The sequence below is a fragment of the Paroedura picta genome, chromosome 6, assembly GCF_049243985.1.
Source record: "Paroedura picta isolate Pp20150507F chromosome 6, Ppicta_v3.0, whole genome shotgun sequence".
Lineage (NCBI taxonomy): Eukaryota > Metazoa > Chordata > Lepidosauria > Squamata > Gekkonidae > Paroedura > Paroedura picta.
Window position 1 is genome coordinate 97,797,153 of NC_135374.1, and position 15,729 is coordinate 97,812,881.

The 15,729-nt window shown below is 43.5% G+C and overlaps 1 protein-coding gene across 7 annotated transcripts in view; it reads left to right on the forward strand.

Annotated features, from left to right (window-relative positions):
• The window catches only part of NALCN (sodium leak channel, non-selective), a 315,418-nt gene that overhangs the window by 172,658 nt on the left and 127,031 nt on the right, over window positions 1-15,729 (forward strand). For all 7 annotated transcript variants that reach the window (XR_013232146.1, XM_077343802.1, XM_077343798.1 and 4 more), the window contains one exon: window positions 3,480-3,647. Coding sequence is in view for 6 of the 7 variants with exons in the window: in XM_077343802.1 (XP_077199917.1) it covers window positions 3,480-3,647 (168 nt within the window). In the remaining variant the exon portion in view is untranslated. The remainder of the gene's footprint in view (window positions 1-3,479; window positions 3,648-15,729) is intronic.

The window sequence follows — 15,729 nt, forward strand, 5'->3', positions numbered from 1 at the left end:
ACCAATTTCAGGAAATGTACTTCAAATTGCACTTAATTTTTAGAGCTGTGACATAAACAAGTACCCATTTGTTCTCTCTTAGGACCATCAAAGTCAATTTACAATCATTGCTTTCAGAGCTTGCAGCTTTAAAGTAGGGAGGAGGGACTGTCTTAGCCTGTTGAAAGATATACCACTATGTCCAGGCTCAAGGTCTTTAATTTTTCAGTTTATACCTAACAAGAATCACCCAGAATTCCAAATACCTAACAAGCGAGCATGACATTCCTTTCGCTACAGAAGGAAACAGGAGTGTGTGTGTGTGGATTACTGTGTGTGTGGATTACTGTAGTAATCTCTGAATGTATTTCGGGACTGCTAGATTGCAGCTACAAAGTTTGCAGTACAACCCTAGTTGTAGTTAAATTCAGTGGGCTTAGAGCAATGGGCTTTCTCAACAAGGGTTTCGTAAAACTCTAGTGCTTCTTGATGGCCCTGGAAGGGTTTCTCAAATATATGGAAGTTAATTTTGAATACATTTTCCAAAAAATTGTTAAACATTTATTGGGTGATATGACCATATATGGTCATGTCAATCCGCCCTGACACCCAACCAATCGGTGATTGGCCTGGAGGGGTTGGGAAGGTGAGGGGCCCCAGGTGGGCATGTACGCAGCTTTGTTTTCCACCATATTCTGCACTATTGTACCACTTCTGGGGTTTCTCGAGGCCTGAAAAATGGAAAAAGGGAAAAAAGTTGAGAAAGTCTGGCTTAGAAGGATATCACTATCGGCATTATTCATCATGTATTCTGTAGTCTCATTAGGTACTCCATATTTTTCCCAGTGAAGGAAATCCATCATAATATTGTTCAGCAGAAGTTCCAATGTTTACAGAGTCAGCATTTCTGAAAGCAAGGCCACAGTGATTTATTTACTTAACTAGTGAAATGCTCATCTTTATTACAAGCTGGATGTGTCTGCCAGAGACAGAACTTTGGTTCTGACTTTACCGCAAGAGCATTTTTAAATTTTAGCAGCCTTTCAGTTGTATGGGACAGCTTAAAACCAAACCAAATGGTTGTGTGTTCCCCTTCCCTTGTGACCCAAACTATTAAGAATCAAACCTGCTTCTATATGTATAATCCAAATCCCTTTCATGGTTGCACAGTAGTGTGATGGAATATTAAGGGCCATTCCGTACCCGTAAAATAAAGTGAAAGGTTTACCTTTTGCAGATGCCATATTTTTGCCATTTTGCACAACGTTGCCAACATCCAGCATCCCACCAGCAAACCAGCAGCTACATCCTCCAATTTAAAGCGAAAGTTGGGAAATCCCAGAAAGTGGATTCCCTCAACTATCTGGCGCGAGCACCAAGAAAGCCACACGCCAGGTAAATGTGTGGAGCCGAAGTAATGCTATCTCCACCTCCAGTGCCTGCCCTTGCACCCACCTCCCTCTCCCTTCTTCTGGGGATTTTCTTTCTTTCTTTGTAAAACAAACTGCTTGGAGCAACGAATACATGTTAAATTGCCCAGGCAAAGCAAAGAAAAAAATTCCCACCAATTAACACACAAAGCATGCCTCTCTAAAGTCCCCCCCCTAAAATTGGTAACAAGATTGCTTCAAGGCTAATAATTCCAAAAGGAGTGGCATTTTAAAAAGCACTATGCATCTATGATTAGGTGGATAGGTGTCTAAACGGTGAAGTGATTGGCTGCCTGGATTGATTGACAGGTGGAGGAGAGTCATGAGTATAGTGCGTTCCTCTCCTCTGTCATTTTAAGCAGACATGCAGAGTGCCCAGAATCATGAGAAGGCAGCAGAGGGAAGGGAGAGAGCCAGGAGGTGAGGAATGGCCGGAGTCACATTATTTAATAGTGTTATGCCATGATGCTGGTGTAATGCTATTTTTTTCAATGTGCAGAAATGCCCTAAACATTTTTATCCCACCTCTTGTTACAGCTCAAGGTGACTCACTGTAACAGTTATAAACATTTCCTGTTAAAATTGAAAGCAAAATAGCAAACCCACAAATCTCTCCCCCCTTAAAAGATGCCTGCTGCCCTCCTCAAAAGCCTCGCAGCACCTCTTGATGATATTCAGGGACGAGGGACCCCTCACCTCTTCAGCATGGAACTGGAGCCACAGTAGTTTTCATGACTCATAAGATCATGCCAGTTTGAATTCCAAGTATCCTCATTGTTAATTGATGTGGCTGCAAGGTGTTTTAATTGTATCCAAAACATTTTTTAAGCATGTGAAATGAAAATTATCCAACCCACACCAATTTGAAATATATTTAACTCCTTAATTGTTAATCTCATAATAGAACATTGAAAAGTGTTTACATCCCACAAAATGCTTTCACTGTGATCCATTAAAAATTTTGAGCATTTTTTTTTTGTTTTAGTGGGCTTGAGATTCTATTTAATGATTTTTGTATTGTGGGAATATTAAAATGAGCAACCTACTGCTATCTTTAAAGTAGTAGGTTTTTACACATCATGCAATGAATGTTCAGGTTTTTCTTCAGACAATGCCATGAGTACAAGAGCAGGATTCAGCCAGGCCAAAACAGGTGTTTGAAGACATTCTTGGTCAGGCTTTTTCAACCAAGGTTTCATAAAACCCTGAGGTTTCTTGATGGCCCTGAAAGTACTTCCTAAATGGCTGAGAGTTTTTAATATATTTTAAAATGTATTATATATTTATCAGGTGATATAACCAAATATGCTCACATTGACCTACCCAGCCCTCCCAAAATGGCCAATGATGGTCCTGAAGGGGGTGGGAAGGGGAGAGGCCCTAGGTGGGCGTGTACACAGCTGTGCTTCCCAACCATATTCTGGATGATCATGCCACTTCTGGGGTTTCTTGAAGTCTGAAGAATGTTTCAGGGGTTTCTCAATGGTAAAAAAGTTGAGAAAGGAGGTGCTATGAACACAAGGGCTTATTGTCTAGTGCAGCTGTTCTCAACCACTGTAGCATCGTGACCCCCACAGCTGGGGCAGTGGCATTTTTGGCAGTGCGCATGCCTACGCGCCGCTACTGCTTCTGCTGTAGAGCTTGCAGAGCTATGGCAGCAGCATGGCACTGCCCCCTTCCTCGCTGCCTTGGTGAGCTCTGAGGCGGCATGGAGGAAGCTGGCGGCACCATGCTGCCGCCGCTGCAGCAACCCCCCGGGAAAAGCTGAACAACCCCTCGAGAGGTTGCAACACCCGGGTTGAGAACCACTGGTCTAGTGTTTCTTTCCTGTGATAGATGGGTTCTTCTCTTGGTGGAAAGGAGGGTGATTTCTGCCACTTCCAGTACCTCCCTTGCTTTCCCCTATAAACCATTCATGTGGGGTCAATTGTCCACAAGATCAAAATGTGTAGAGTGTTGAGTGGATTACAGAAGAAAATGAGAAAGCTCTGTTCTGTGTCCTTACTCTGCTCATGGATATTGTAGGATACAATCCCTTATTCTAGAACATGTTCTCCTTATTTTTTCCAGGTTGCATTTACAGTCCTGTTTGATCTGGAAGCTCTCCTAAAAATTTGGTGTCTGGGCTTCACAGGATATATCAGTTCTTCTCTGCACAAATTTGAACTGCTGCTGGTGGTTGGAACTACACTACATATTTATCCAGATCTCTACCATTCTCAATTTACATATTTTCAGGTACTGTGTGTAAACATCTGCTTCATGTTACACTGTAAAGGGGCAATTGGGCTTTGTTTTGGATGATAGGAAATAAGTAACATACATCCACAGTGGTAAGGCTTCAGCAACATTAACGCTGTGTGGAATGGCCCACAGAGTCATCCAAAATGTTAGTGAGAAAGAACTTCCTGAAGTTCAAATATCGTTTGAATGCCACCTCAAGCATCTAAAATCTTGGGCTCTTGGGTCCCATTTCTAGAATAGCCCTTCACACTCATTCCACATTGGATCACCTTGCCAAAATTAGGGGTTTTTAGATAAAGGATCAACTGCCTGGGGTCAAACCACATATGAATAATGGAAGTTCAGAATCATTAATGTCTACCTGCTGGGATGAGACTATCATTTTAGTAATTTTCTAATTGACAAGGCTAGCCTCTCTTGGAAATCAGCTAGTCATTCATAGTGAAGAGGCTGGCTTAGGGTAGATTCCACTGACCATTTCTGGGTACCGTATTTGCCAGCGTATAAGACGACTGGGTGTATAAGACGACCCCCCAACATTTCCACTCAAAATACAGTACTGTGGGCAGCTATGTCTATCCCAACTGAAGTGCACCCGGCGTATAAGACGACCCCCCCCCACTTGGAGGCATATTTTTCAAGGGGGAAAAGTAGTCTTATACGCCAGCAAATACTGTATTTGAAATTTTCTCTCTTTCTCCATTTGGAACAATGTGAAATTTGTTAACAATGTGAAATGTGTTAAACATTTATTGGGTGATATGACGATATATGGCCATGTTGACCCACCCCCTCTCCTCTCAAAATGGCCAATGATTGGTCTGAAGGGGGTGGGGAGGGGCCCTGATGGGCATGTACACAGCTATGCTTCCCAGCCATATTCTGCATGATGGAGCCATTTCTGGGATTTCTTGAAGCCTGAAAACTGTTTCATGGGTTTCTCAATGGTAAAAAATGTTGAGAAAGGCTGAATTACACAAATATCCGGTTGGATCCAGCTTTTCTGCTGGTGAAAAGGGGGAAAGGGGTCCTATTTGGCTGCCCAAAAAGTCTGTGTGGAAAAATCATGGAACTTATATGTACAAAAGCCATGTGAGCAGGGGCTGTAGTAGGCAGGGTTCATCTCCGTTGCTTCTGTGCAGTCCCACATGTGTGCCTGCAAAGAAGGCCACTCAATGAACAACAGTTACAGGTAAGTGCAACCCTGTTGAAATAGGCAAAGCTGAAAGAAACAGCTGGCTATACCCAACATGTCAGCTACAAGAAGTAGCATCTTTTAAACAATGGTGACAGATGAATCCATTGGGGTCCCTTTCTGGGGAGAAAAGATTTGACTGTAAGTACCACCTGCTCAGATGAGATCCAAGTTAGCTGTGACCTTTGTAATGTTGGGCTGCCTTTGAAGACTGTTCAGAATATTCACTTTGGTCAGAATACAGCCATAGTTGTCATAAAGGCTACTGACAATGTATCTCACTAGTCCTGGTACCAGTCTGTTTCTGGTCACAGCTCAGAGTGCTGGTTCTTACATTTAAAGCCCTGGGTGACTGGATACCAGTGTTGTTTGAGGTCTTTATCAGATCCAAAACTCCATCTTTAGAAACTCCCTACATACGGCCATTTCATTTAGCACATATGCTTTTGCATTTCAGGTACCAGATAATGATTATTGATTTTTCAAGGCTTTTAATGGTGAATTGTTATTACTGTTGATTCAAATGTCTTTGTTTTTTCTGCTGCGGCATTGTTTCTCTCTGGTTGGAATTGACTCCAGACATTTCAGTACTATTGATTTCAATTTTAAATACTAACAACTGTGCTTAGTATTATATAGCACTTACAAGGGTTCAAAGTGCTTCACAAATAACTTTTTGCTGGAATCTCTGCAACAGCCTTACATGGTAAAGGAGCGTTGTTGTTTTTCCATAACGTAGATGCCAGCATGGTGTTATAGTTAGACTGTGGAGATCTATGCACAAATTCTTGCTAAGATGCACACGTACACTGCTGACTTATACTGAATCAGACCCTTGGTCCATCAAAGTTAGTATTGTGTAAGACTGACAGCTCTCCAGCCTCTCAGTCTTTCATATCTGGAGATCCTGGGAATTGAACCTGGGACTGTCTGCATGTCAAAAAGATGCACTGCCACTGAACTATGGCCCCTCCCCATCAAGCTTGGGTTACTGTGAGATATTTTGTGTTTCAGCCTGACCGACCCAACCACACAGAGTGGCCGTGAGGATAAAGTAAAGGAGGGGAGAACCACACTGCCCTGAACTGTGCTAAGAAAGGAGGTGGGGTAAAAATATGGCAGATCAGATGGAGTGAGGGGAGGGTTTTGTGTTGAGAGAGAGTGCTTTGCATCCACCTAGTGAATTCAGGGCAGAGATGAGATTTGAACTGGGACACGCTGCTATATATTTCAGTATTGCTTAAATTTGCTCTTGTATATTTTTGAGATGAAAGCTGCTGTGCTGAGGCACTTAAAATCAAAGTAAAAAAGTTTAGACCCACCATTCTAGGCCTTGAGATTGGCCTGCACTGTAGTGTATTGCATTAAGCTGGCTTTGAAACCATATGAGGAATTCTGCCCATTTGAACTTGTTGCTGTCAGTTCAGTGCTATGACCCATCAGCCAAGAGGGGGCAAAGAGGGCCAAGAAACAGTGGGAGTTAAGTTCCCACACTGATAGTAACTAGCCAGCCAACTCTTTGACCGCAGGCTTCTAATTATCGAGCACAGTAGACTAACTCTTGCTATTGAATTCAAACCCAATTGCTTTCTTTGTTTATTTGCCAACCCAGGGCACATAACTGCAACATTTTCAGGTTAAACAGATAATTTGGCATGATAAGAAGGCCCAGAGAGAGAAAGCAGTTTCAATGAGCTAAGCCAAAACGATGGTTCCCAGAGAGACAAAAAAATTAAAATGAAATAAATCTATGTTACGCCATGGCCAATACTACAATGAATTTCTGCTTTTTTTAAAAAAAGAAAAGAAAAGCCCAGCCACTCTCATACATTATTTATAAACAAATTTGAAGTGAATGACAAGTAATTAATAATACATAAAGGGTAAATAATGAATGGTGCAGATAAATGTTTTAAAAATCCGTAAGCCAGGGTGCAGTCAACTGAGAAAAGGTTCTGTCTTCAGAAGTTATGGAAATACAAAAACTTTCCATATTCAGCAAATGAGACTCAGCAAAAATCCATCCACAAAAAAGTGCCAACTCTAAAATACCTTTTGATTATATAAGATTTTTAAATTTTAGCACATAAATAAATTCCTGATCCTACTGCATCCATAAAATGTGAAGGTGAGCCTTTTCACAAGTGATAAGACAATGAATGTCAGCTCATATTAAGTCATTGTACACAATCCCCCATTTTATTTTATTTTTAAAAACAGAAAACCCCAGTACATATTTTTGGAATTATTTGTTTACTATTAAATGGTAAAGGTATCCCCTGTGCAAGCACTGAGTCATGTCTGACCCTTGGGGTGACGCCCTCTAGCGTTTTCATGGCAGACTCAATATGGGGTGGTTTGCCAGTGCCTTCCCCAGTCATTACTGTTTACCCCCCAGCAAGCTGGGTACTCATTTTACCAACCTCGGAAGGATGGAAGGCTTGAGTCAACCTTGAGCCGGCTGCTGGGATCGAACTCCCAGCCTCATGGGCAGAGCTTTCAGACGGTTGCCTTACAATTCTGCGCCACAAGAGGCTCATGAGGTTTACTATTAACCAAGCTCAACTTCAGGCTGCTCAAAGCTTTTCTACAACCTTCAGATTGAATAATTTTTTTTCCTCTGACCAATTGGTTGATTTTTTCCTTGTAGGCAGTGCAGGACAGGGGGATGCAGGTTCAAATCCCTACCCATCCATAGAACTCACTGAGAGCTGTTGGGCTAGTCACTCAGCATAATGTACCTCAAAGAACCTCACGAGGTGGCTACAAGGATAAAATAGAGGAAGGAATACCATAACTCCCAATTTGCCATCCAGCCTCCTAGGACCTCCTCATCCAACTCATTCAATTCCTTCTCCTCCCTCCTGGCCTCATGACCCACCTGTGAAAGAGTCCCCGTCCATTTTGGGTCCTGACCGATAGATTGTCACTGATTCAACCCATTTTGTGATAGTTTGCAATAGGTTTGCATTCAGCTGAACCCAAGGAGGAATTTTTCACTTTATAGTTATAAAACAGCCTAGGGACTGAGCAACCAAGCTTGCCAGTCACTGGCAGTGAAATTATGGTAATTAGCCTTTAATGTTAGTGTCTGAAGCTTTCATATGCTTAGAAGAAAAGGCCTGATTCAAATATTAGTTTTGCAATATGGTTGCCACTGAATGTTGCTCCATCACAAGCTATACGACAGATGTCATGATCACTTCCCACACCAATAGAAAGCAGTGCTGTCATTTCATCTACCCATTCCATGTGGTTCTGAAAAACTGATGCTGGTACGCCCTGGCATTTGGCCACGCAGAAATAGCATCCCTACCACACAGCGAAGTGCCTCGTAGCAAGTGACTTTCCACGCTTTTGCAAGTATCAGATGGTGGTTTATTTATAGCGTTCGTTCTTGGGGTAGTTCTTTTGCCTTTCAGAAACTGTTGCACCCCCCAGTCATTTTAACCAGCTTATTGCTCACTTTCACTGCTTTAAATAAATCAGAACACCTATCGAGGGAGCTGGTATAGTGTAGCGGCTAAGCAGGGGAACTGTGAACTGGAATTCCTTTGTTTAAATCTTGCTTTTGCTATGAAGACAGTAGACAAACCTAGACGAGCCATTCTCTCTCTCTCTCTCTCTCTCTCTCTCTCTCTCTCTCTCTCTCTCTCTCTCTCTCTCTCTCTCTCTCTCTCTCTCCCTCCCTCCCTCCCTCCCTCCCTCCCTCCCTCCCTCCATTTGTGCTACGGGGACAATAATTAGCAGTAGTATTGCGAAATGCTTTGAACATTGAAAAATAAATGTATTTTCAGAGCCATTTGGTCCGTGATATGAATGGACAGTTTAATATGCATCCATGTACATTATCTCAGGTGAAGATCATACTTGAGCCTCCCATTCATATATTGGGGTTGAGCAGGACCCGTTTATCCATGTAGCACACGCAGCACATGCTACGAGCCCTGTGCTTCCAGGGGCCCGATGCAATGTCTCCCCCCCCCCCCCCACGTATCAATCAGGCTGTAGCTTCTCTCTTTTCACAACTTCCCTCTTTAAGGACACTTGGAGTGATATCTCTTTCCACTGGGGTGGGGAGTGGGGCGCTTCCTGCCTCCTGTTTAGCTGCTACCACCACAATTGTACTCTGCTAGGCCCCACATATCTTAAACTAGCTCTGTTGCTACAGGCCCCACAAATCCTTAAACCACTCCTGGGGTTGAGAAACTGTGAATGGCAGCACATTCTCAGTACATGTACACCTAGCGGGGAGGTAAATGTTCAGTCATAAATTAAGTAGCAGAATGATTTATTAGCTTTATTTATGCCCCACTTTTCTCTTCACTGGGGACATGACCTACTGTTAGGATTGGGGTGTGTGTGTGCAATTTCTACCCTACTTTGCTATTTTTCAGCTTCTGTGGATCTGATTTTCAGCTTCTTTGGATCTGAAAAAGTTCCCATTTTTCTCAAACATCTGGGATCCCAATATCGGTACAGCATTCAGATCCAGGATTTTGTTGGAAATCCTGATTTTTTTCAGATCTAGTAGACATAAGAATAAAAATTCCATTTTTTTTCTTTTTAATCTTGGGGCTGGCTTGGCTTCTTCTGCAGCATTGTTTAAACCACACTGCAGGAGATGCTATCCCCTGGCCTGTCATGGTCTGTCTTCCACAGCTTACCTGATGCCTGTCTTCAAAAGGGAGCATCTGGAAGTGGGGTGGCCCCAGCCTCATCCAAGGCTTCATGAGATTGAGCAGATCTTCATGGAAGGTGGTGAATAGGCAGGATTGGGCCTCCCACATGGGCCTCCTCCCCTTGAGTTCTGCTCTCCCTCGATGCCTCAAAAGGCCACTCAACAGTCACACCGGGCCTATGAGCATTGGGGATGCTTCAGCTGCAGGCTGTCAGCAGATGGAGCTTGGCAGCACAGCCCTGCCTCCCTGCTGAGGAAAGACCAGGTATGGCTAGCTCTAGAATTGGCCAAGCTGTCCTCCTCCCTCCTGCCCAGTCTTCCCTCTGCGCCTTTTGGTCAAAGATCACACCCTGGGATACTAAGGCTGCTCTGGCCATTGAAAGAGCCAGTGCCACCCACCAGGAAGGCTCTTTGGAGCTTGTAAGTGTTAGAGTAGTGGGATTCCTACCCTCATGCACCTACCTTCTTTCATAGGCATGCTACAATTGGTAACAGAAGTCTTGCTTTGATGCTGCCCAAATGCACATTTGGCATGTGGCTAAAGGGCACAGGGCAGGATCAGAGTTATGGAACTCTCTTCTGAGGAGGGAGAAATGTTTGGTTTTGTATGTTTTTAGGATTCAGGTAAAACTGTTCCTTGAGAAAGCTTTTGGAGTCCTCATTATGATACCTGTTGCTGAATTTTGAATCCAGGGCCCAGTCCGTATGTGTAGGATAATGCACTTTCAGTGTACTTTTGCAGTTGGATTTTCCTGTGCAGAACAGGAAAATCTACTTCTAAAGTGCATTTAAAGTGCATTAACTAAAGTGTTCGTAATGGGCCCTGGTGTTTTACCTGGAGCAGCTGCCAATGTTTTAAGTTGTGATGTGTGAAAGGCAGTCAGATATTTCCAGCATGATAGGTTTTAACTGTAGGTTACTTTGTGGACCAGTTTGGGTCAACAAATATTTTTGAACAAATAAATATGGACATAATCACCCAAAGGCAAGTATCTTTCAATCCTACGGTTTTCATTGATAGAATTCAGCAATTGCTTAAGTCTCTACTGTTGACACTTAAAAGGCTTAAAGTTGGCTGGAGGTTGCCTTCGCTTCTTACCTTTCTCAGGCATAGTTGTTTTGGTTTTTAACTTTTCAAAAACCTTTACACTGTAGAAGTACAGCTCTTGTTCAGTCTACGAGAAACTATGAACACTTAAGAGGCCTCTTAAATCAGAAGGACTGTCTGTATTTTATCTACCATTAAAATGTATATTGCTGCTGACTGCTAAAGGGCTTCTTGATAGAATAGTTCCTCAGGGTCCAATTTCATAGAAAGCAATCGGCATTTATGAAATGAAACTAGTGACACACAATGGGCCACCGTTGTAAAAGTGGGCACAGATTCCTAAATTATGCAGCATTTTAAAAGTTTAATGACTCCATTCTCAGTTACTAAAATGTGGGACCACAGATTAATTGTTAATTGCAAATTAAAAACTCTCCTTCCCTCCAGAAGAGATGGCTCCCAGAGAACTAGCTGCTTTGTAAATTACACAGCTGTCCCAGATATCTCAGCCGTAGCCTCACATTTGATGCAAAAGAAAACAGATAGCTTTTCTTTCAGGTTCATATCCAAAGTTGATTGCCTCTCAAGCTGGTGAAATAATGACAGGTTTCTCTTCACTGTAAAAACAGTAAGGAACTGTAGCTGATTTTGCTCTACTGCAATTAAGTTCCTTGCATATTTAAACGGTGGAATGTCTAGAGTAATGATGGTTTAGAACGGTGGTCCCTGACACCGGGCCGCAGCTCCCTGCCTCCGCAGGGCCGCACATGCGTGTTTGCGCCATGCGCGATCGCAAACGCACATGCGCGACACATGGCATGCACAGCCGGCCGATCGCCCTCCCCGCCGCCGCTGGTCCACAGCCTGAAAAAGGTTGCGGACCACTGGTTTAGAATGTGTCCATTTGTGTTCATTTTCACTTTTTTTTTTTTTTACTGGGCTGCATTTTGGTAATGCAGTGGTCCCCAACCTTTCTGAGGCTGGGGAACGGCAGGGCAGCAGGCCGCGCCCGTGGGCCACGCATGCGTGGACCGCGCCCACGCATTGCGCATGCGTGAATGCGTCATACGTGGCAGAAATAGCGCATGCGCGGCACTTTCGAGCACGCGCGCATGCGCAAAAGTGCAGTGCACGTGCGATTTCGGGCGCGCATCGCGCATTTGCGCGGGCACGATGCGCGGGCACGCCCCCCGCATGCGCGGCCCTGATTTCCTCTCCCCGCCCTCCCGCAGTAAGAAGCTTCCCGGGCCGCAAGCTTGCGGCCTGGGAAGTTTTTTACTGCGGGGGGGCGGGGAGAGGGAGCCGCGGCCTGGCACCATGGCCCGCAGGTTGGGGACCACTGTGGTAATGGAAAATATTCCATATTTTGCAAACAGGATTTTGGGCTGTATGAAAAGAAGTATAGCATCCAGATCATACGAGGTAATGTCACCACTTTACTCCACTCTGGTTAGACCTCACTAGGGAGTACTGTGTTCAGTTTGGGGCACCACAACTGAAGAAAGATGTAGACAAACTGGAGCGTGTCCAGAGGACGGCTACAAAGTTGGTGGTTTGGAGACCAAGTTGTATGAAGAAAGGTTGAGGGAGTTTGATCTATTTAGCCTGGAGAGCAGATGACTAAGAGGTAATATGATAACAATCTTCAAATACTTGAGGGGCTGTCACATAGAAGATGGAGCAGAATTGTTTTTTGTTGTCCCAGAGGATCAGACCAGAACCAGTGGGTTTAAATTAATTCAAAAGAATTTTTGGCTAAACGTCCAGAAGAAGTTCCTGACAGAGTGGTTCCTCGGTGGAACAGGTTTCCTCGGATGGTAGTGAGTTCTCCTTCTTTGGAAGTTTTTAAGCAGAGGCTAGATTGTCATCTGACCGAAATGCTGATTTTATGAACTTAGGCAGATTGTGAGTGGGTGGGCAGGAAGGGATGTGCCAGTGTTTGTCTCTTGTGGCCCTTCCTTGCACAACCAGGGAATTGCTAATTGCCACTGTGGGATAATAGGTGAATTTCCTCCAGGCCAGGCTGGATTCTCGAGATTTTTGGTTACTTGAGCAAGAAATTGGGGTCACTGTGTGTGGGCAGGTAGTTGTGAGTTCCTGCACTATGCAGGCGGTTGGACTAGATGACCCTGAAGTTCCCTCCCTACTCTATGATTCTGTGAGAAAGAAGGGGTAATAATTGTGCTAATTTTATTAAAAGATACTTTCTTCAAGGTTTTGAATAATAATATTAACATATTTGAGTACTTGATTAATTAGGGGGACCAAGTCTTCGGATAATTAACAATATTTGTATGCTCTTCTAAGTCCTCATAAACCAGGCTCTATGGGTTTTTAACAAGCAATACCCACTCTTCCAAGGCAAAAGAGATCTCCTTGGATATATCAGAAAGAAGAGTTGCCCTTTTCCATTTTGAGATTGGGAAGACTTTACTGCACTGTAAAAATTATTTTTTTCAGTACCCCAGCATAACATAGTTACTGTTTATTAATTTACAAAATTTATATTCCACCAAGGCAGCTAACAATTTAAACCACACGTAATAAAATTAAATTATAAAACCATTAAAATCAATCCCCCAACATACAGCATTAAAACAAATTTTACAAGAGTCAGAAAAACAGTTTAAACACATACAAAACAATTAAAATACAAACAAACATTGGTTAGAAAGAAGGGATCATTAAGAGTATGCCAAATACAGGGGGGGGGGGTCTTCACTCCCTGGCAGAAGTTGGCAAAAGGGAACAGAGAAATCTAGGGCTCCCTTAAATAATGCTTCCTGTATTTAGAAATATGTAGCCATCTACTCCTTTAACATCTCTATAAAGATACATATGTGTAGCAACAGAAGCATCTGTCACAATGAAAGATTTAGGTCACCTTCTGAAATCCAAGTTTCCTACTGGCAAATGATAAGGGAGGTTAAAAAATACTTTACTGTTTGTGTCAGTGCACAAGACTGAAATCTACCATATCCACAGGCTATCAAGTTCCTTGGGAGTGCTGTAAGGCTTCTCTAAATCAGTGAGGGTCAAAAGGTTATCTTCACCAACATAGTTTTGGGGGTTAGGCAGATCCTCAGATATTCTAATATTGATTGATGATGACAGATCTACCAGCCAAACAGCCAAAGAGGTACCTTTAGACACATATGTAATGTGTATAATTCTAGCCACTATGCCACACTGGCTCTGGCAAGGATTTATTCCCTTGGCTCCCCTTACCATGGATAAAAGTACAATGCTCAGAACATTCCATTTTACAAAGGTCCTGTTCTTTGTGGTTGTTACAAATAAGATAAATGGGATGAAGAGCCTGAAACTTGGGGCCTTTTCGCACGGGGATCTTTGTTGCAAATTGTTTGCGGAATGAAAAATCGCCATTTAAAATAGTGGAATTCGTCGTTATGCATACCTGCCTTTGTAGTGGAATCAGTTGCGTTTTTTAGCGTTTCCCACAGGCTTCCGGTCTCGGCAGAAATCGCTAGAAAGGAAGCGCTATTGCCAAGCTCGTCCCGCCCCTGGCCGTCAAGCAGCCAATGGGCAGCCGTTAGCATGCTCCCAAACAGCCCCTTTCCCTTTAAGAAAGGTTTTTTAAAAAAAAAACCGACCCATAGCAACGAATCTAGGTAGATTCGTTGCTACGGAGAGACCCATCCAGCTGCCTAACGTGAGCTGTCGTTTGATTGTATGATCGTTTGCACGCTGCCTCGAGTGATAAAAAAAAAATCCCCCCCCCTCTCACGGGCCCGATTTTCGGCTGAATTTATGTGTAAAAAATAAAGGGACTTTATTTCAGCAAACGGGCTTTTATGTGGTTTGTGCTTAGTGACTAAAGGTGAAGGACTGAAGCCAGGGAAGCCTCTAAACAGAAAGAGGCTCGCTGGTGCGTTTATCCCCGCTCGCTCGGAGAAAAAAAAATGGCGATCGCTTCGCCGGAAGTTTGGAGGAGAGAGCCAGGGGGAGGGACTTTGAAGAACCAGCAACAATGGTAACGCACAGGTCTTTAGCGCTACTGTTGCAGATTGGTTGCAGGAGTGTATCGCTATCCGGAGGGTGAATCCACTTTTCTGGATTCCCCCGAAAGCGCTACAACGAAGCGCTTTTTGCGGGTCGGTTTCAGGATTGTTGCAGATTGTCTACGATGTCGTGGGTTATGGCAAATTAGTAGCGTTTCCAATTAGCAACCATTGTGCTATTTTGAAGCCGTGCGAAATGGCCCTTGTAGTTGACTGGGGCTGATCTTTCCTGGACGTGAGATGAGGGAGTCCTAGTCAGAGCAGGAATGGAGAAGGGGAGCTTTGTGACTTGGACTTCTGCAAAGTTGGGTCAGCATTGGTGGGCTGAAGCACCTAACTTCTTAGACAGAGCTGGGGCCCTGTACCAACTGATCCATGGACCGGTACCGGTCCCCAAACCAGGGGTTGGGGGTCACTGCTCTAGTTGACTGCCTGTGGGACCCTGAACGGATGGAATACGTCACTCACCCAACCACTCATTCATTTCCAAAGAGTTATTTCTGAACCAGCACCTTTTCTGAGAACAACAAATATTATTCCAGGTCTTCCTATCATCATCATCATCATCTATTGTATTTTAACCTGCCACTCTCACAAAGGCTCATGGCTGCTAACAACAAGCATAAAACCCCCAATAAAATCCCATAAACAGTTAAGACAATCTAAAACCCAACCAGTTAACCATAGCAGTCTATACATAGACCATCCAAATGCTCCGCGGAAAAAACAACCAAGTCTTATCTACTAATAGGCCCAGGTGTGGACAAAGGGGCTGATCTTTATTCTTTAATCCGCCACCAGTAGCCCAATAGGGCCCAATGGGGGGGGCAAGGTCTTCTTCAGTGCACCGGCCTCAACCATAAACCTGGCAGAAGAGTTCCATCTTGCTTCCTAGGCAATCAAAATTTATTTGCTTGCAAAATGTTAATTGCATCATGATCTCAATGTGTAAAAAGTTTTTTTTAACATGAACAATCTTTGCTATTTTGAATGATAGTGGTGGAATTTCCAACAAATATAACTATGTTTTGTTATCAAAGGCTATGTCAGCCAATGCATAAACCAGTCTTCAAACTGCTGTAACAGTCTGAGCCTTATTGAAGTATATTGTACTACATTGTCTCCCTCTG